We start from the raw sequence: 22,350 nt of genomic DNA, 5'->3' as shown, positions 1-22,350 counted from the left end.
CTGGCTAATTGAAATGGAAGCTTGAAATTGTAAATATGGCCTAATAGAATTTGGCTACTTTTAGTAGGATGCAACACAGTTAACTGATGCAGGGTGATCTGGATGTGAGTCTTAAGAAGGCTACATACGCAGCAATTTATTTTCTGAAACATGCTTTTAATGGCAGCTTTTTTACATGTGTACTGTGCAGCATAAAAACAGAAGTAATTAATAATAATTTCTTATATTTATATAGCGTTTTTCTGGGCACTTTACACAGAAGGGGGTTAAAATCAATGTGGCCCAGATTTGGGCCAGTTCTGCTTTATTTGGTTTATTCATGGCTGACATTGGACCTTCCTTTGACTTGCTTGTGGCCCATATCTGGCAAACAGGAGTGGTCCACCCAAATGCTATTATTCTTCACAGTATGTGGGCCGGAGCTGGGCCAGAATTAAAATCAATGTGGCCCAAATTCGGGCCAGTTCTTCTTTATTTGGTTTATTCATGGCTGACACTGGGCCTTCTTTTGGCTTGCTTGTGGCCCAAATCTGGCAAACAGGAGCGGACCGCCCAAGTGCCGTCATCCACGCGGTACGTGGGCCAGATGAAAGTGTCAGGTGTGGGCCTGATCTGGGCCTCAGGAATTTTGCTATCTGGGGTAATACTTGTATGTTGTAGTAAATGTTGAGGCCACTATAGAAGTTTGGATAGACTTATTTTACCAGTATGCAAACAATCTGTACTACAACTGCTCTTTGTGTTCTCTGTGGCCCACATTAGGGCCAGTTTTGGTTTATTTGGTTGGCTTACATGCAGCAATGCTAAGGCTTACTTGAGGCCCAAATCTGGCAAAAAGAACTGGACTGCCCAAATGCCATTATTCCACGCAGTATGTGGGTTGGAGCAAGGTGTTGGATCTGGGCCAGAATTAAAATAAATGTTGCCCAGATTTGGGCCAGTTCTACTTTATTTTATTTATTTATTGTCATGGCTGACATGCCAGATGAAAGTGTCAGGTGTGGGCCTGATCTGGGCCTCAGGAATTTTGCTATCTGGGGTAATACTTGTATGCTGTAGTAAATGTTGAGGCCACTATAGGAGTTTGGATAGACTTATTTTACCAGTATGCAAACAATCTGTACCATCAATCAGAATTTAGAGGAAATACAAAGAAAAATAGTTACTGGAATGTTCTTTCAAAAGGTTGTCTGAAAAGATATTGTTCATTGACATCATTTTTGTAAGTTCATATAGATCTCTGTGAGGCCTGAAAATGTAATCTTCACATGAGTAATTTAATTCCCAATGATTAAATGGAAATAATAATAAATACACATTTCAGTCATTTTGAAGTTCTATCAATTGGCACAGATCTGTTTCTAATCGCTTTTCGAATTATGTCTTTGATTTCAGCTGTGTTTAAAACATAAATTATAGGATTTAGCATTGCTGGGACAGCATAAGCCAGAGATGTACTGATGACCCTTGAATTGGGTGTGCTATAAAGCAATAATGAAGTAAGGTATGTAAAGAATATTGGGAGGAAATATATTGCTACCAACAACAGGTGAGAAACACAGGTCTTTAGAGCTTTTATGCGTCCTTCCCAAGTTCTTATTTGCCTTACAACAAAAAAAATGCCCAAATATGACAGGCCTATGACGAGCATTGGTGCTATAAGGTATAAAGTTGAATACAGAAATCCCATAATCTTATTAACGTAATTATCATTACATGCCAACCTATACACTGGTCCATGATCACAAAAATAACTCAGTATCACATTGGACTTACAGAATGAAATTTGGGTGATCAAAGACACCATTGAGGCCACAATAACAGAATTAAACACCCATATTGCTGAGAAAACAAAACACATATTGCTATTGTTCACAATAACATGGTATCTTAATGGCAAACAAATTGCAATTAAACGATCATATGCCAGAACAACAAGAGTGAGACTTTGCATAGAACTGAAGAGGAACACAAAAAACATGTTCACCAAACAAGCATTGTAGGAGATGTACTGTGAGTCAAACAGCAAAGTCTTCATCATGTTAGGAATCAGTGCATTAGTTTCACCAATATCAGCCAAGGCCAAGTTAAACACACCAATGTACCTTGGACTGTGTAGGCTCCGGTCAAGAGCAATAATGAAAAGGACTATAGAGTTCCCAATTACAGTTATAAAATAAATCATAAATAAGAATAAATAATAATAATTGCTGTAAGGTATACCTGAAAGTCCAAGGATGAAAAAGTATTCAGGATGAACAATGGAAATATTCTGATAAAAACGTGCATTTAAAGAACTCATGGTGTTTTGCACAAAATAGAAATTACCACAAAGATATACTCAATTTAGAGAATTCACAAAATTGTCATTTCACACTTTTAACAAGTATTTTCAAATGCTCAAAATATACCTAAATAAATTTGCTGCATAACATTTTAATCACCTGTATATATAAAGATAAAGCTTTAGTAACTCTCATCCCTCGTGAACTGCCTTGAATTACTCAGCAGTCAACAATTGTCTCTATTCTCTCATGCAGCAAAGATCACTGTGTATCTGCATTACTGATCCAAATATATCTTCTGACTCATCTCTTGAGAGCTTTCAGAAAACAGTGATGTAATTTTGCAGTACATGCTTTGGTCAGTAGTTTGTATGTATGTTTTATTAACTGGTCTGTAAAAATCTCTACTTTGTTAGTTTATTATGTTCAATTCATAGTGTTTTTCTGTAAACAGAAAGAGATGAGTGTATCACATTAATGTCTATATGGCAGTACTATAATATAATCAGTGTTGGGGAGTAACTAGTTACATGTAACGGCGTTACGTAATTTAATTACAAAATAAATGTAACTGTAATCAGTTACAGTTACTAAGAAAAAATGTGTAATTAAATTACAGTTACATATGAAAATGTTAATGATTACAAACGGGATTACATTTGAATATTTACACACATCCACATACAGATTTAACTGATTTCTTTCCCAAATTGCACTGACTACTCCGAGACATACGGCCCTATAATTTCTGCGATGCGGAAAACACAGCTGGCTAGGCCACTCCATGACCTTAATGTGCTTCTTCTTGAGCCACTCTTTTGTTGCCTTGGCGGTATGCTGGAACCCATCCATGACCCATCTTCAGTGTTCTGGCTGAGGGAAGGAGGTTCTCGTCCAAGATTTTACAGTACATGGCCCCATCTATTTGCCCCTCAATGCGGTGAAGTCATCCTGTACCCTTAGCAAAAAAACAGCCCCAAAGCATAATGTTTCCACCTCCCGAGCTTGACTGTAGGGATGGTGTTCTTGGGGTCATAGTCAGCATTTCTCTCCCTCCAAACACTTAATGTTGTCTTCGGTTAATGCCAAAGAGCTCAATTTTTTAAATTGGCCTGTACATGTGCCTTCTTGAGCAGTGGGACCTTGCGGGCGCTGCAGGATTTCAGTCCATTGCGGCGTAGTGTGTAACCAATGGTTTGCTTGGTGACTGTGGTCCCAACTGCCTTAAGATCATTAACAAGCTCCTCATGTGTAGTTCGGGGCTGATCCCTCACCTTTCTCATGATCCTCCTTACCCAATGAGGCGAGATCTTGCACAGAGCTCCAGACCGAGGCCGATTGATGGTTATTTTGTATTTCTTCCATTTACGAATAATCGCACCAACAGTTGTCTCCTTCTGACCAAGCTTCTTGCTGATGGTCTTCTAGCCCATTCCAGTCTTGTGCAGATCTACAATCTTGTCTCTGACATCCTTTGACAGCTCTTTGGTCTTGCCCATGGTGGTGGGAGAGGTTGGAATGGAAGATACAGATTGTGTGGACAGGTGTCTTTTATACAACTAACGAGGTGACAGGAGTAACTTCTTAAAGTGACAGGATTAATCTGTGTTCCACATGGGCACATGAGCAGTCTGTGGGAGCCAGAATTCTTGCTGGTTGGTAGGGGATCAAATACTTATTTCACTCACTGAAATGCAAATCAATCTCTCACCTTTATATAATGTGTTTTTTTCTGGATTTTTTGTTTGGTATTGTCTCTATCCATTAAAATAAACCTACCATAAAAATTACAGACCCTTCATTTCTTTGTTAGTGGGCAAACTTACAAAATCAGCAGGGGATCAAATAAATATTTTCCCCACTGTACATTAATACATGGAACAGTTCTGACGCTATATTATTGATTATGTTGATAGGGGTTTGGCGCACTGATACACAGAACCGTTGGGTGAAGCAGTTATAGCCGTGCATTATTGTAAGTAAAACACAGCTGTTGACCAATCGAAATTGAGGACTGGAACTAACTGTTTTATAATTTCTTATTTATCACAAATTTTATTACGATAATTGCCAATTCTGTAGTGCTTCTCATTATTGCTCTTAAACAAAGTCTGCACAGTCCAAAGTACACTGGTATGTTTAATTTGGCTTTGGCTGATATTGGTGAAACTAATGTAGTGATTCCTAACATGACTTTTTTGTTTTGACTCACAGTGCATCTCCTACAGTGCTTGTTTCGCTAACATGTTTTTTTGTGAACCTCTATATTACTGTGCGCAGAGTATTTTAGTATTACTGTGCATAGAGTATTATTATAGTACTGTTACTCTGAGTTTCACTTTTGTTGTTATGGTATATGATCACTTCATGGCAATTTGTCTTCTATTAAGATATCATGCAACTGTAAATAATACTGTCATGTCTTTAGTGTTTATAGTAGTATTATAGTAGTATCTATACAACACATCTACAAAAGCCAAGTATCCAAAAATATGCGCAATAGATACACATATGCACAAATCCACATACACTCGAAATGCACTTTTTGGCTTACAATCCACCATTACACAAAAGTAGCCTGTATTATACAGTAACTAATACTGTCATGTCTTTAGTGTTTTTAGTAGTATGGACCTTCAATACTTCCAACAGAACAGTTATTATTGTGTTCATGGACCAGTGTACAAATTGGCATGTAATGGCAATGGAAAACCTCAGCACAGCCCTATACATTCTAGCACCATTGATCATTAAAGTCCTGACATATATTGACATTTTTCTCACTTTAATCAAAATTACAACCTGGGAAGCACATTTAAAAGTGCTGAAGACATGTTTCATCTTTCTCTTTCACTGTCATTAAATGTGTACATTCAAGTAAATGTATCTGATGAAACTCTTTTGAAATAAAATCAGTAGTGGGCACAATCACACAGACCAAAACAAAAACAGACATTCAGACACAGAATGCACATTTCAAAGTACAATAACTGAATGTTGACTGACTAGCTTTGTTATCTGCAAACATATTATGGTATTTCATGCTTTAGCACATTCAAAAAATTGCATACAGCACCTTTAATTCTAGAACAATTTTTAAAACTCTATTGTCCTTGATGTGAACCATTGTTACCTGAGGTTGTCACGGTTTGAGACTTGGAATGAGTTTGCACTGTTTTCTGATTTGAGTTCGTCATTACTGTATGTTCAGATGTGTCTTGTTAATTATCCTCATTTGGTCTGTGTAATTAAGTTCCTGTCGGTTTTGTATTAGTTTGTCAGGTATCGTCAATGTATATGTGTGTTTCAAGCCCTCCTTGTGTGTATTTTATTAAAGAGTAAAGACTGTTATACTTTCACCTTCATCTTCGTGCATGTTCATCTACACACCGTTTGTGACAGAATACCTAACCAAGATGAGAAGAAAACTGGACATTGCATCCATTAATGTTGCCCTGATGAGGGGCAATATTTTGCTAGAAGGAGGAACGGTTTTTATTTTTCGAAACGGCTGTAATCTGGAGGACTATGTGGAGGAGTTCCTCGACACTTGCCATCATGCGAGCTGCGATGACGTCTGCTTGAAGGAGGGGTTCTGGTGTGGTCTGGACGACGATATTTGCTTCGTCATGCCCAGAGGAGATCCATGCTGGACCCTGAAGGATTACATCGGATTCGCTCTGTGGGTGAATGAATCCACACTCACAGTGGACGAAGCGGATGTCGACTGCAATATCAACGTCCAGCCACACCTTGCAGACGTCTCGCAGCCAGACCCAGAGCCCAGCCAAACATCACCCCGCTGTGCGGAGCATCAGCCAGAGCCCACCGCAGATGGAGAGCCAAAGTCCACCGCGACTGATGAGCCATCGCCAAATAGAGCGTCAGAGCTGAGGATCGCCCCGGAGCCAGAGCCTCATACTACGTCTGACCACGTGCAAGAGCCGGCAATGAAGCCCGCCGCTGAGGATGTCTCAGTGGAGTGTGAGGGCACGAAGGAAAGCCCCTCCCCACTGCACAACCGCTAAAGGTTGGGCAAAGGCTAAGCTCAGAGGGAATTATGGATATATTTGAGGACATGCCAGTTCTTCTCCCATTTCCTTTTAAACTCTCTGCCTCTCCTGATACAGAAGGCTGTTTTTGAACTGTCTGTCTGCCCTGAATTATCCGTCTGTCCTGTAACGACCACAGAGGTTGTTCCCCTGTCCGTGCCGCTCCTGGTCATGGATTTCACCATTGGTGTGTGTGGGCCGGACACACATCCAATGCTCCTCCCGAGACGGTTATGTTCATCCGAGAACTGTCAGTCTGCCCTGAACTGTCTACCACGGAGGTCGACCTCATGACCACGGAGGTCGTTTCCCTGTCAGATGCGCTCCCGGTGTTGGGAGTCACGATCAGGTGTGTGTGGGCAGCACACACCATCCCAGAACCCTCTACCTGTTATGATTTCCCACCCAGCCTCCCTCTCCCGCCTCCTATCATCACTGCTTCCTCAGCCTTGCCTCCGCTGCTTCCTGTCAGTCCCTCAGCTCACCCTCAGCTCACCCTCAGCCCAACGTCAGTGGTGTGGTTTCGCTGCGGGTCTGCCAGTCTCCATCGGCGTCGTGGCTAGGGGATCCCTTGTCTCCACCTCCAGCCTCCGAGTCCCGGACTCCGCCTCGGCCCTGTGACGCAGTGGCTCCATCATGGCTCCTATCTCCCTCCTATCTGTTGTGGCCCGTTAGTCCACCAGCTCCACCGGGCTCCCTTGTCCCTCCGGCTCCACCTTGGTTGGTCGTCGACCTGCCCTCACCTCAGGGACTACACTCCTCTGGCCTCTGGACTCAAACTCGGGATGCCTGAAGCGCAACGGCGCTACACACTGGCGTGCTCTAGCCTATTACTTTTTACACCAGCTCCGGTTTGGATTGCTTTTGTAAAGATTTCAGATGATGTAAACACTTGAGAAAACCTCAGATAATGGTAACTTTGGATAATACAAAAATAATATCCATATATTGTAACTGTTACGTATCCAGTCCATGAACTTCCGTCTCAGATTCGAGTCCTTTCAAACCCTGAATGAATTAATAATAATTAATTTCCTAAAATTAAGTAATCAGATATTACACTAGCCTAGCCTAGCCTAGTCTTGCCTTGTCTGTTTTCTCGGTTTCTGATCTTTGCCTGTTTTCCTGGATTTATCCCTTTAGTCTCGCCCTTTTGATTCTGTTCGCCGTTCGTTGACCTTCGCTAGCCCTAGAATTATTCTTGTGTCTTGTCCGCCATATACCTGTTTGTATTGTATGTGCTTATCGCCAGCAGTGATAGCTACTCTACAGAGCCCTCGTTAGCTTCTCTGACCTCTCTGCTTTAAATAAAGCTTGCACATGGATCCGCACGTCTCACGTCTCGTCAGCCCCGTAACAGTAACATTAGCCTTATACTCATTCACAACTTGTAATTGCTGCCCCATTCATTGTCTCCACCTGACGTTAACTAATCACATAACATGTATTATATTCAGTGTTGGGAAGGTTACTTTGGAAATGTAATAGGTTACAGATTACAAGTTACCCTATTTAAAATGTAATAGTAGTGTAACTTTTTCAATTACTTTGTTAAACTAATGTAACTGATTACTTTTGATTACATTTTGATTACTTTTCTAAATTCCTAATGAATGTTTCTTTGCAACTGTTAATCATTTTCAAACATTTACACCATGCAGGCTTAACCTTACAGTAGTGCTCAACACTGTCACGCGGAGCGGGGGCGAGCCGAAGCATTGCCAGTCACGACTAACCGATTCATGATTTATTAGAGATTTAATTATCGAATGGCGAATTCGGAAATAATCGCTTTAGTACATTCGGCAGGCAATTATACAATAATAATATTAAGGATTTAGAGAGAATCTGTATCTCTAGAGAATCTCTAAAGAGGAGTGCATCTCAGTGCATGTAAGTGGGCAAACTTACTAAATCAGCAGGGGATCAAATAAATATTTTCCCCACTGTATTTCAGCTAAATTAACTATTTTTTTATTTTTTATTGAAATATGAGTGACTCCTGCTGGGATTATGTTGCATCTTTCATCTTTTAAGGGGCCATGAACTGCCTTTGTGATTTATTTTGTACAGGTCCACTTATAATGTTATCAAGATTTTTACATCAAAAAACATAATAATTTAGAAGTAATATGCTATTTTCTGTACTGTTCTGTTTTTAGGGGAAAAAAATTAAAAATACCGTGGTAAAATTAAGCGAACAAAGGACCAAGTTCTTACTGACGTGGTCTGGCACTTCATTAAAAATAAAGTTCTATCATGACAACTCTCAGAAGATTTTATAGGGAAAAAAACTGATGACGGGCTGTTGAATTCTTAGAAAGTAATGCACACGTGAGGTGGTTAAACCTTCCGCTTATACTACGGTTACCACACCTCAAGACATCGATCAGATGATATATTTCAAGGTGTTTGTCCAGTTTTTGTACTTAAAACGCTATTGTGAGTAGGATTAATTTCTTCCGCATCTCATCCAACGCCTCCATTGCTGATTCCAAAATGTCATTTTAGACGTAGTAACGGAGGCTTGAGCTGTTGATAGCAGACTAATGCAGCTAATAACTAAATTATTAGAGAGACAGAGAGAGAGAGAGAGAGAGAGAGAGAGAGAGATTAAGCTTGTGACTTGACTCTCTGTGTCTGTGCGTCTCTCAAAAGTATTCGGCAGCAATGACTCTACTAATAGTGAGACTTTAAGTTCATTTTCTTCACGAACAGCACCGTTGTTACCTCGCTTGTGAGAAGTCATGTAGTTTTTAAGTTGATCATGTTACTGATAAAATCGTAAGTAGCGCTAACAACATGAGCACGTATGTTAGTGTGTGTGCAAACTGGTACAGTATGTGTGTCTGTGAGGGAGAGAGATAGCGGGAGAGATAGAGTATATGATTTCCGTACATAATAAAATGTAATTTTGTGACAAAAACATGGAAATGATCTGTTGTTTTTATACTATTTTTTACTATATTTATTTGTTTGGCCAGTGTCATTGTGGATTTTGATTCTTATGCTGTTGTAGGCTGTAAGGACCTTTGAAATAACTCAAATCATTTGGCAAAGTGATATGGACATGTAATGCGGTCAAGACCTGCCTGGAACTACGTTTGCCGTGCGTTTCCCTGAAAATAATTGCACACCTTAGAACATTCATCAGCCAATCAGATTCAAGCATTCAACGGACCCGTAGTATAAAGCGTGTTAACGGATGTGACAATGATAATGTATTTGGCACTTATGGCACTTCATTAAAAATAAAGTTCTTTCATGACAACTCTCAGAACATTTTAGCATAGTAATGGATATGAAAATGTTAATGTATTTGGTCTTGGTGGAATAGATCTGCTACGCTGCTGCTGCTGAACTGCTGCTGCAATTGGTTATTGCTGTAGTTGTAGATTATTGCTGCTGCAAGCAAGTACAGAAACTTGCTACTGCCAATGCATATGGCAATATGGTGCTGTGAGTATTTAAGACATACTGCTGCTGCACAAATGGCATATAGAATAACCCGTAACAGATCTATACAGGTGGAGCTGGGGAAGGTGGAGGGTTTCAGAGGAACTCTGAAAGCGCGCTGCAAAATGCTTGAGTGGAGGCTAACTATTTAAATGTAAAGCTGCAAGCTCATTGGCTGCATATGCAACATGAACCAATCAGCTTGTGCCAAGTCGTTTAATGCTGTGAATATCATCAGTTACGTTAAGACCATCAGCTTGTGCCCTCTAGAGTTTCATGAAAGAACTAGGCATTTCACCAAATAAAGTCTCACAGTTTCTAAAGTGCAGAGGAAATATTACTGCATTTATTAATTCCCTTTCAGTTGTCCACTTTGGTGATGTGTCGAATAATACGACACTAGGTGTCGCTCTTGGGAGCCCAAACACCTCTGACATCATTGAGAAAAGTCTAATGAAATTAGCCAGTGTAGCATTTGCTCACTCGTTCTGTTTTTCAGAGCCAAATGCAGCATCTCGGGACATCCAGGTATAAACAGGCCAGTGTAGCATTTGCTCACTCGTTCTGTTTTTCAGAGCCAAATGCAGCATCTCTCTGCGAGAAGCGGCACTCATTCACCTCTCAATTCCCTAGTCATTGGATTTACGGCACAGGCAGCGGTCTCTCCCTTCTCATACACAGCTAAGTGTTGTGAGAGTACCCCTGCATGCTTCAACGTTGATATTTAAGAGCAAATTTCCTTCTAAAAGAGCAAATTATCTCAAAGAGCTTCACGGGTGGAACTGTGTGTGTTTACTTAATGCCTTTCCACCCATGTGCTTCTGGTTGCGGTTTGCATATCTCTCCTTTTGATCGCCACCAGCTTTGTGTTCAGTGTTTGGGCTGTGCTCACGCTGAAGCAGCGCTCGTGGATGGTTTTGTGCCCCCCTTGCAAGGCACTTTCCATCAGTGCACTGTGCTCGTGGCTCACTTGCCGCTCCAGTCCTTCTACTTCTGGGTATGAGGCCGCAGTGATGAACCTTGCGGGTTTCCTTCTCCTCCCATGCTTCGTGTCTGCCAGTTGAGCTTCCGGATGAGTATGATAGCTCGTCTCTAGGCGAGTTCAATCTCTCATTTGGGGCTTGTGAAGAAGATGAGCTGTCAATTGCAGCATCGGAGAGCAGGCTTGAGCCATCGGAAGCTGATGACATGGCTGAACCAGCACCCACAGGGGCAGAGTCTCAGTCCGAGGCAGATGCTGAGATGGCGGCCATGCTTGCCCAGGCAGCCAAGAGCATCAGGCTTGAGTGGACTCCTCTACCATGTCCCAAGTGCTCGCGGCTGGATAACACTAAGCCGCGCTCGGCCCCAGTTCCTTTCTTCCCAGAACAGCACATAGAGCTGACGAAATCATGGTGGCCAGGACACGGTACACCAGCTCCTCTGTCCTCACCACCCTCAACAGGGGTCCACCAGGGTACACTGAGTTCCCCTAGGTGGAGAGGGCAATTGCAGTGCATCTTTGGCCGCAAAATGCCGACACCTGGCGGGGCCACGGGGCCACTTGAGCCAACTCCTGTAAGTTTTCTTCGTCCCTGGTAGCGAAGGCTTATACAGCTTCTGGACAAGCAGTGTCCGCCCTGCAAGCCATGGCCATCCTGCAGGTCTACCAGGCCAAGGCATTGAAAGAACTGCACGAGGGTGATTCCAACCCAGACGAGGAACTGTGCCCGGTGACTAACTGTGCCCTCCAGGCTACGAAAGTCACGCCGCAAGCTCTGGGTAGGGTGATGGCCACGTTAGTTGTCCAGGAGCGCCACCTGTGGCTCAACCTGGCTGAGATGCAGGATGCAGAGAAAGTTTGCTTTCTTGAAGCCCCCATTTCACAGGTTGGTCTCTTTGGCGACACCGTGGAAGAATTTGCTCAGCAGTTCTCCATGGTTAAGAAGCAGATGGAGGCCATTAAACACATACTGCCTTGGTGTGGGTCAGGCCCTGGTCCTGCACCCTCGAGACAGCAGTCCTCATCTGCTTGTCACTGGGGACGGCCTCCTGCGAGGACTGGGAAGAAAGGTTGTTTTACAGCCCCTACTTCATTGTACACAAGAAGGGTGGGGGTCTCAGAACGATCCTGGACTTGAGGGTATTGAACTGGACCCTTCACAAGCTCACGTTCAAAATTCCTAAGAGGTGCCCGGAGGTTAAATCCACTGAGGCCGTGCCTCATTCCCTCTTGGGATCTCTCAGTTGTCCTTCAGGCCTTACAGAGAGATCCATTTGAGCCTCTTCAGTCAGTTGACCTTAATGCCCTCTCTATGAAGACGGCCTTCCTTACTGCACTCACTTCTATCAAGAGGGTGGGGGATCTTCAAGCCCTCTCTGTTAGTCAATCTTGCCTATAATTTGGACTGGCAGACTCTCACATTGTCCTGAGACCCCAGCCCGGATATATGCCCAAGGTTCCCACCACTCTCTTCTGGAAACAGGTGGTAACCTTGCAAGCTATCTCCCTTCAGAAGAGGTACCCTGACCTGTCTCTGTTGTGCCCAGTGTGAGCCCTGCACATTTATTTGGAATGTATGCAGAGTTTCAGACTGTCTGAACAGCTCTTTGTCTGCTTTGGAGGACAGCAGAAGGGGAATACTGTCTCCAAACAGAGGTTCTCCCACTGAATTGTGGATGCGATCCTGATGGCTAGATTGATCAGGCTAGAGGCTTATCGTGCCCGCTGGGAGTGAGAGCCCACTCGACCAGGGGCATTGCTGCTTCATCAGCTTTAGCAAACGGTGCCTCTCTAGCAGACATCTGTAGAGCTGCAGGTTGGGATACACCCAATACATTTGCCAGATTCTACAATCTACGGATGGAACCAGTTTTTTTCCAGAGTTCTGAATAGTTCTTGAAATCAGGTGACTGGTAGCATGTAGAGCTTGCACACAGCACCTCCCCCTGTATCAGGTGGCATTGCGCTCATTGAGTCCAGTTTAGTTCCTTCTCATAAACCCTGGACAACCTTCCATCACTTAAGCATTTTTTTTGCATAGCTGAGTTCAGCAGAGGAACTCACTATATTATTCATTACGAAAGAATTTCCACAGAGTGAACTCTCGCAATGAATTAGTGTTCCATTTGTTGCGGCTCCTCTTCGTGGCCCCATATGTGTATCATTCCACTGACTTGCCCTCTGGGGTACACTGTTTTCCTTACACAGACACATGGTCTATCATGAGGTTCTGTATCTGGTTCTTCCCTTGGGTGGAGCCCACTACAGGATCTTCCCTATGTGGTACTTCCTTCTGTAAGTCCATAGATTGTTCTCTCAACGTTACCTCCCCTTCGGGTAGGATGTGACCTCCCTAGTGTCCTATTCCCTGCCAGAAAATAGACACTTTCCAGCGTTGTTTACCAGGACTTCAGCTGTTGTATTCCTGTTTTCTAACAAGGTGAGAAAAGGCTCTGGCTGAGGTGACCTACGCCCTAGTGGTGGCTCTCCCGGATGTTGGGAAGCGAGGTCACAAGTCTTGGGTGTTGGAAGGTTGTGAGGTGGATAGGTGCATTTGGTTGTGACACGTTGGAATTGTCAACATCTGCGCCCCGTGCTCTCTTAACGCAGTCCAGCAGTTGTGGCACTTAGTATAAACTTTTAAACTAAAGATGGAAAACGTTTTCTTATGCTGAAAGATAAGCAGATATATATGTATGAAAAATATCATATATGGTGTTAAAAATAAATTACACAGTGGATGAGAACAGCTCTTATTCTCTGTTTTTATTTGAGCTCCATATGATGAGGCATGTTACAGCTTGGATCATTCTCTTGCCATTTACTGTCACTGTCAGGAACTATTTTTAGTGGAAGGATTGCATTTAACAAACTTACTTGCAAACATATTACAGAAACTCAAGGAAATAGTGAGGGATACACACAGGTTTTTCAATCTGGTTCTCATGACAGCACCTGGAGATTTGGTTTGGTACTCACACTGTATAGTGTGGCCCATTAAATATAACTATAAAAGTAAATACATTAATAATAGTAATAATAGTATAATTGCACTATATTTAAAAAAAGAAACAAAATAATAAAGTGCAATAATATTATTATATTTTAAAACAAAAACTATTATATAAAAGTAAAATTATATAAAATGTAAAATACACTAAAAAATACAATGCTAAAATTTACATTTTCATTTATTTCTTTTTTCTTTTTTAATATGAATTTTCATCATTTCATCAACTTTGTACAGTATTACAGTTAGTCAATCTAAAATGGTGATTGTGCATTAATAGCTGTCAACCATGTCGGTATGCAAAGGAACGGTTTGAACTTTTTTACCTGGTGCATTTTTTATTTTGGTCACGCATGAATACCTGCACAATACTGTACATCACTCATATTATATGATCACTATTCCCTCCCTATCTGGATGACAAGCATCTTTTGATATTCTGAGTTCTGTCTCTGTGCATAATTAATCCGATAGCTCTGTCCCAATTCAGAGGCTACATCCTTTAAGGCTGCATTCTGTTATAGTGGCATAACAAAGGCTGTTGCAGCCTTGAAATGTATCTTTTGTTTCCCAGACCACAAAGGATACAACAAATGATTCCTTTGCGGCCCAGGCTATCCCAAGATTCATTGTGTGTGTTCTTGTTATCTTTTCTACCGCCAAAAAGTAATGGAAGTATTTCAAGCCACTTAATATCAGCTCGTCCATCTTCTAAGCTAGTTTTGCTGCAATACTGAGGACACTTGCTCGCATGAGTTTTGATGCTTACGAAAATAAATCTGGGGATGATTGGATTGTGGTAGCTATACTCCCAATAATTACTAGTTGATACAAACAAAACTAAAGGTTGTAACAATCTATTTTATGGATGATAACTGCAATATTACCACTGAAATATTATTAGTAATTGGTTAAACTACTCGAGATAGTAGACTAATATTATTATTGTAATGCATTTACTGCCCAACACTGATAACGACTTCACTATACAGTACCTTAGGACACTTGCTCGCATGAGTTTTGATGCTTACGAAAATAAATCTGGGGATGATTGGATTGTGGTAGCTACTCCCAATAATTACTAGTTGATACAAACAAAACTAATGGTTGTAACAATCTATTTTATGGATGATAACTGCAATATTACCACTGAAATAATATTAGTAATTGGTTAAACTACTCGAGATAGTAGACTAATATTATTATTGTAATGCATTTACTGCCCAACACTGATAACGACTACACTATACAGTACCTTTTATTATAGTTATGCTTTATGGACATCAGGAAGAAGACCAGTTCAAATGGCTGAATATTTATTTGCACAGTATAGACTATTTGTGGATTGTAAGCAAAGAAAACAGTGTACTTTCACATTCTTCCGTGTGAAATTCCTCAAGTTTTCATCAATAAATTGATATCTTGGCTCATGTTCAGTTTTTATTCTTTATTGTAAAGCGAAGACAGAGATAGCCAAACTAAAATGCCATTTGAGACACCGCAACAGAGAGACAATAAAAGAACCTTATCAGCATATATCTCAGATCAGCATGCTCATGTGAAAATGTACCATTGGATTGCATGTTCAAACAGGAATACATTCTAAAATAATATTATTTGAATTATGTGATCAAACATAAGAGTTAACAGCATTTGGGTGGATGAAACTTGAAAGGGTAACATGAAATATGCACATATTTCAGCTTAGTAATGACTGCTCACACAAAGTCATTCAAATTGCTCGTGCATTTTGCTTGTTTTTGTTTGTTTTGTCTTTGGGTTAGTAATTAAGATTACATACAGTACAATACAGGCACATTAAACTAATTTATTGAGATGCACCTGTAATAGATACAAAAATACAATAAAAATAAAAGCATATTACTGCTTGTCTCTTCTTTACGCTTATACACAGTGGAACAGCCTTATTGTATATAACCCAGTATATTTAGTTAATTTGCTCCTAAATTTCTTCTTAATCCATAGATTTGCTATGTTTTAAAATAATTTTTTGAGAATGTTTTTTAATACAAATTTATTTTACATGAACAATTTAATTAAATAATAAAGAAAACAGTTAGTTTGAAACACGCTCGATTCGTGTTGATCTCTTTTTAAGGTATTTTTAAATTAAGTCTTTGATTTCAGATGTATTTAAAACATAAATAATGGGATTTAGCATTGGTGGAACAGCATATGCCAGAGATGTGCTGATGACCCTGGCATTGGCAGTAACAGAAACTATGAATGCAGCCGTGTATATGCAGATTATGGGGAGAAAAAATGATCCCACTAACAACAGGTGAGAAACACAGGTCTTCAGTGCTTTTAAACGTCCTTCCCAAGTTGTTATTTTACTTAAAGCAAGAAAAATTCCCAGATATGACAGGACTATAAAGAGCAATGGTGCTACAACATATAAAGCTGTGCAGAGTCTTCCCATGAAATAATTAATGCTATTATCATTACATGCCAACATATACACTGGGGTCCATGATCACAATAATAACTAGGTACAGCATTGGATTTACAGAATGAAAGTCGTGTGATCGAAGACACCACAAAGGCAATCACACCACCATTAAATGACCATAATCCTACAAACACTACACACATGACAGTATTATTCACTATGGCATGATATCTTAATGGCAAACAAATTGCAATGAAGCGATCATATGCCAGAACAACAAGAGTGAAGCTCTGCATAGTACTAAAGAAGTGAACAAAAAACATGTTTGCCAAACAAGCATTGTAGGAGATGTACTGTGAGTCAAAAACAAAAATCTTCATAATGTTAGGAATCAGTGCATTAGTTTCACCAAAGTCAGCCAAGGCCAAGTTAAACACACCAATGTACTTTGGACTGTGCAGGTTCCGGTCAACAACTATAATAAAAAGGACTACAGAGTTCTCAATTACAGCAATAATATAAATGAAAAATAAGAAAATATAGTAATAAGTGCTGTACGGTATACCTGAAAGTCCAATGATGAAAAAGTATTCAGGATGAATGATGGAGTTATTCTCAGAAAAGCTTTGACTTACAGAACTCATGGCAGCTTTGCGTTTGGTGTTTTGTCCAAGCTGAAAATAGAAATGACCACAAAAACGTAAGCAACACATTTGTATAAATGCAAGGAATACACAAAATTGTCTATTAACTATAACATAAGTTCACAACATCAAATAAACCTACAAAGTCAGAGTAAAAAATGACTGTGACTTCATTGTCTGTGACCTACTTTTAATTACTCTGTAAATACAAAGACCTATTATGCTGTCCTACTGCACATTTACTCTATACACTGGATATCCTTACATTACATTCAAATATATATTTTCTCAAAAATCTCCTGAGATCATTCTGACTGACAGTTGTAACACTGACACTGATGTAACACTTGCAAGTTGTAATCCATTTTCTGGACAATAGTAGCTTGGAGGGCCAGTTGAAACGGTCTTCCTCTGGACATCCACCATATTTTTACTAAATTTGATTGTTAAAAATGTTAGTATCCACTTTAGCAACAAGGAACATTAAACAAAAAACATTCAGGGACCACCATAAAACATGTTTTGTCAGGTAAACAAAAAATTAGATTTCCGTGGTACAATCTAAAGTCTTGTTCAAGTCCAAAATATTATTTGATATAACCGAATAATATTGAGCACATCAGCAACACCAGGCTTAGGTCCACTAGTCCAGGTTTTTATTTACAGTTTTATTAATTTTTAAATAGCCTGAGATGGCACAATTAATTTAAAATAGCCTGATGTTTTATTAATTTCAAATAGTCTGAGAAGGCACAATACAATTTCTTGTCATTTTAAGGTGTCTTAATTTCGTGGATATTTAAAGAAATGCTGATTAAACTTCTTTTATTTTTTAATTTTTCCAAGTGGAAAAGGCACCGATTTCATGGAATGACTCATGAACTAATCTTGTTCAAGTCCAAAATATTATTTGATATGACTGAATAATATTGAGCACATCAACAACACCAGGCTTAGATGGTTTGGACATAGAAGGTCCACTAATCCAGTTTTTATTTACAGTTTTATTCATTTTTGTACTAGTCTAGAAAGTGTATTACAATATTACAGGATAAAACAGAAGTTGTGTGTATTAAAAATTGAGTGTGCATGCAGGTTTCCCAGGTATCATAGTTGTTTGCACATGGTCTCCTATGCATCAACACATAATTAGTGATCTATTATGAGTGCTGCTAATTAACAGGTGAAGTTTGGCAGAATGTAACACTCAACTTTCAATCAAAGATGATGCAAATCTTGCTAAAAGTTTCAAAACAAATACAGAAAACTTTCTACACTGAGAAGCAGAAAAAAAATATCATTCTGATTTCATCATCTTTGATAATGAAAGGCGTCAGGATACTGTAGTTAATTTTTTCCAAATTATGTATTTGTGATTTGCCACAATACATACTTATAAAGATTTTTACCTGGTACTGCTTCAGGCCTAGATTTTATTCTAGACATTAAATGGCAAATCAACAGTAGGCTACCAGACTTTACTTTTCAAATGACAATAAAAATGTCATGAAATACAAAAATATTACCATGAACGGCATATACTTAAGACGAAAAATTACTAACATAATATATGCTCAAGGTACAGAATGATACGTTTGTAAATACACATTCAATAGCATAAGTGTGATTTGCCAGCCTAACACAGTCTTAGTGAAAAGTTGTTTTTGTAATAAATCCATCAAGACATTTTTAACTTTAAACCTTTGCTTTCAGCTAAAATACAAGCTCCATATGCATAATATTGATTTCTCAAATTAAAAATTTGTCAGGCTTGAATTAGGAGAGGAATGTGCACAGATCACGAACTACTGTGTTGTTAAAAATTATCATATTTGAATCACTAATTTAATTCTCAGCCTTTTAGGAGGCACTTAATAACAGTTAATATTCATTACGATACTGTTGTAATATTTCTCAGGATACTGTTACAATCCAGAGGGAATTAATTGGATGAATTAGTGCAGCTATTCACACAATCACAAACACACACACATAGTTAAGTGATTAAAAAAAGGTCAGCTGCACTTTTCACAGGTTTGACACAAGGAAAAAAATAATGACAGTCAATATGTACTAGAATTAAAGAGACTCACTCCGTCTCATGTATCAGCTGATATCAATTTAAATTCTGATGCTTAAACTTTAATGTATTTGTTCTGTTTTTCCCTTCCTTATTTGAGAGCCATTGTGAAAATTAAGAAGGTTATAGAAGGTTATTAAACTAATTTGGATTCTTAAAATTGCTTATAAAATGTGAATATTGGAAAATAGTAATAAGAATAAAATAAGTGTATCCAAACTTTTAACTAGTACTGTAAATGATTTAGCTATATATTAGTAGGCCTTCATGGTCAATAATCTGTATACGGATGACAGATGGTCATTCATAAGAGTTTCCAAGGAATTATGTGTCTGTGTCACCCTCTTCTGCTTATATTTGGGATGTACAACACAGTAGCAGATGATCTGTGTTACTAAGAGGCCTTTTAAATGACCTAGTTAGTGGTGGGCCTTTTTCAGTTCCAGAAATTTGTAATGTATTATGAGAATTTATTATTTAAAATATAACCTTAAAACAAGATTTACATTTTGGGTTCCTTACATTACAAAATAAATTTACACTACAAAAGTGTACATCTGCTCAAACAAACAAATAAATTAAAAAAAACTGTTGTCATTAGTGCACAGTGAATCTTATGATGGTAGGGGCCGCAAAGGACACATTTAGCCTATTGTATGCTTTGTGGCCTGGTAAACAAAGACCACATTCCGAGACCTCATTTGAAGGAGCCCTTTACTCTTACAGCTAGATCAGAAATGCAGAAACTTTGACAACCTTACTAAGCAGTACCAAATTCAATATAAGATTAATGAGGCCTGACAGTATAGTAGTGTTTAATACAATGGTCACACATATTTGGATTCATATCTGGACTCTCTCTGATGTAGTCATTAAACACTACAGAGTTAATTTCTCTAGAATATTATTAATACATCTGATCATCTAATCGTTCCTATACTGCTACAACACAACACACCATTAGAGTTCTTAATTATTCACTCTAGATTGTAATAATAGGTTCCTGAGATATGTAATACAATGAAACATTCATTGTTTTTAAATTTATTGAGCCAGGAAAGGTAATTTTTTGTAGGAAAAAATATATATAATGCATATTTACTCTAATTGAGGATTAAGAAAATTACTGTATGATGATGCTGACTTACATTATTAAATATGATTCAATCATTAATGACTGATCTTTTCTACAACTGTAAGACATTTTCTGTATTTCTTGTGAAACTTTCAGCAAGAGTTGCAATGCATTTTTTTTATTGAAAGATTAAGAGTGTTTACATCTCAGAATAACTGTTTGTCAACCTTCAGTTGTTAATTAGCAGCACTCATAATAGATGACAAATTATGTGTCGACACACAGGAGACCATGTAAAAACAGCTCTGACACCTGGGAGAGTTCTGTTTTTCCCTTCCTTATTTGAGAGCCATTGTGAAAATTAAGAAGGTTATAGAAGGTTATTAAACTAATTTGGATTCTTAAAATTGCTTATAAAATGTGAATATTGGAAAATAGTAATAAGAATAAAATAAGTGTATCCAAACTTTTAACTAGTACTGTAAATGATTTAGTTATATATTAGTAGGCCTTCATGGTCAATAATCTGTATACGGATGACAGATGGTCATTCATAAGAGTTTCCAAGGAATTATGTGTCTGTGTCACCCTCTTCTGCTTATATTTGGGATGTACAACACAGTAGCAGATGATCTGTGTTACTAAGAGGCCTTTTAAATGACCTAGTTAGTGGTGGGCCTTTTTCAGTTCCAGAAATTTGTAATATTACAAATTTGTCAACCTGTTTGTCAACCTTCAGTTGTTAATTAGCAGCACTCATAATAGATGACAAATTATGTGTCGACACACAGGAGACCATGTAAAAACAGCTCTGACACCTGGGAGAATCCTGTCTCCCATCACCTTGAGTACTGTAGATCAAAACATCATTAAACAGTTTTGTTTAGAAGGGCAATGGCTTTGTGACCTTACAAAACTACTTTTTCAAGACATAATATTTTCCGCTTAGGTCTTTTGGTATAATGTATTGCATATTAAAACTAGAGGAGCTCAACACCAATGCATACAAACATGAGAGGGTGTGCACCCTGAAATTATTCTTTTCTTTTTAAATAGATCATCAAGTTTTATTGGTGCAAAGATGAGTATGTGTATTTTGTACAACATTTGCAACTGCTTTTTATTACTTAAAGGGGTCATATGATACGATTTCAATTTTTCCTTTCTCTTTGGAGTGTTACAAGCTCTTGGTGCATAAAGAAGATCTGTAAAGTTGCAAGAAACTCCCCTCGACATATGCCTATATAATATCTTTGTATCTATGAATAAAGTTGAAGTATTGAGAATACATATGAATGTGTGTTTTCTTACTTCCCGGCCGTTATATCCACTTTGAGGGATTGAGAATATCTGAGGTGGCAAAGAGAATCTAGAGGGACCGTTGTTAATGATTTCTAACATTTTTTTAACCTTAAACCGCATAAACACATTTTATTATACCAAATACACAAAATAATGTTCTTTTTAGCAACATCATATGACCCCTTTAATTAAAAGCACCACAATTACTAAATTGTGTCGTCTGTTATAGTGACTACTGAACAGACATTTAGAAGTTTATTTTAAAATAAAAATAACTTAAATTTAAAAAGCTCTTTAATAACACTGTAAATGTGTCCCATCAGGTAATCAAAGGTTCTACACACACTTGCAGTCTTCACATCCACTGGAACACATGGGCCAAATATAGGAAATTCATCATCTGAGTAGTGGTCATGTGCAAAGGCCACAAGTTTAGGTATCTGGACAGGTCCTTTGACTCTCTTTCTCTGGAACTGATCACTCACAGACAGCTGCAGATCTATCAATCAATATGCATGCTCATAATTCCCATTTCCGATGATGAACCTCAGTAAACTTCTGCATTCTCTCTCTGTACCAAATCCGAAATCACATAGCCTACTCTTTTGAGTAAGTACTTATTTTGAACAAGTAATTAGCCTTTTTCACATCATAGTCTTCTCTGTATAAATTAAATATAGATGAATCATTTTTGATGTTACAAAGGTTATTTAGTCAGGAGCCGTGAGCACTTGTATTTTTATTTGACAGCATTAGATTTATTATTAGTTTGCTTTCACTCAGGAGGCTTTCTGGGGCAGCAGTCTTACTGGTCATAACTGGCAGGAACCGGTTGTCCACCAGTTTCCATCCCCAATCCACTGTGTTCATGTCACCTTCCTTTCCAATCCACACCATGATCTGGAAGTAAACTCTTCGGCAGTGGTATTTGGTTGAGGACTCAGTTGGAGGCAGACGTTCTGGGGTAACAAATGATTTGGCGGTAACGATTTTCTTGCTAAAAAGGTTGTAGCGCAAAGAGGCAAGTGAATCAGTACTCTTTCCGCCAAAC

General features: G+C 38.9%; 2 protein-coding genes and 1 pseudogene across 2 annotated transcripts; 1 reads left to right on the top strand and 2 right to left on the bottom strand.

Annotated features, from left to right (window-relative positions):
• Window positions 1–1,324: 1,324 nt before the first annotated feature.
• LOC107746671 (olfactory receptor 52E4-like) lies at window positions 1,325–2,302 on the bottom strand. Its single transcript, XM_016560976.1, has one exon. It carries the CDS (start codon window positions 2,300–2,302, stop codon window positions 1,325–1,327), a length of 978 nt encoding a protein of 325 aa, XP_016416462.1.
• Window positions 2,303–4,318: 2,016 nt separating this feature from the next.
• On the top strand, window positions 4,319–5,039 carry LOC107746670 (olfactory receptor 51A4-like; annotated as a pseudogene).
• Window positions 5,040–12,475: 7,436 nt separating this feature from the next.
• On the bottom strand, window positions 12,476–16,842 carry LOC107746669 (olfactory receptor 51F2-like). Its single transcript, XM_016560975.1, is given in 3 exon segments — window positions 12,476–12,585; window positions 16,216–16,279; window positions 16,282–16,842. Coding segments are annotated over 3 exon segments (735 nt in total).
• Window positions 16,843–22,350: the final 5,508 nt, after the last annotated feature.

The sequence above is a fragment of the Sinocyclocheilus rhinocerous genome, unplaced genomic scaffold (genome assembly GCF_001515625.1).
Source record: "Sinocyclocheilus rhinocerous isolate Xijiao unplaced genomic scaffold, SAMN03320098_v1.1 scaffold259, whole genome shotgun sequence".
NCBI classification, from domain to species: domain Eukaryota; kingdom Metazoa; phylum Chordata; class Actinopteri; order Cypriniformes; family Cyprinidae; genus Sinocyclocheilus; species Sinocyclocheilus rhinocerous.
This window is presented reverse-complemented; position numbering and strand designations above follow the sequence as displayed.

Coding starts and splice junctions, on each gene's coding strand:
- LOC107746671 (XM_016560976.1), bottom strand. CDS start 2,302: ATGAGTTCTTTAAATGCACGTTTTTATCAGAATATTTCCATTGTTCAT.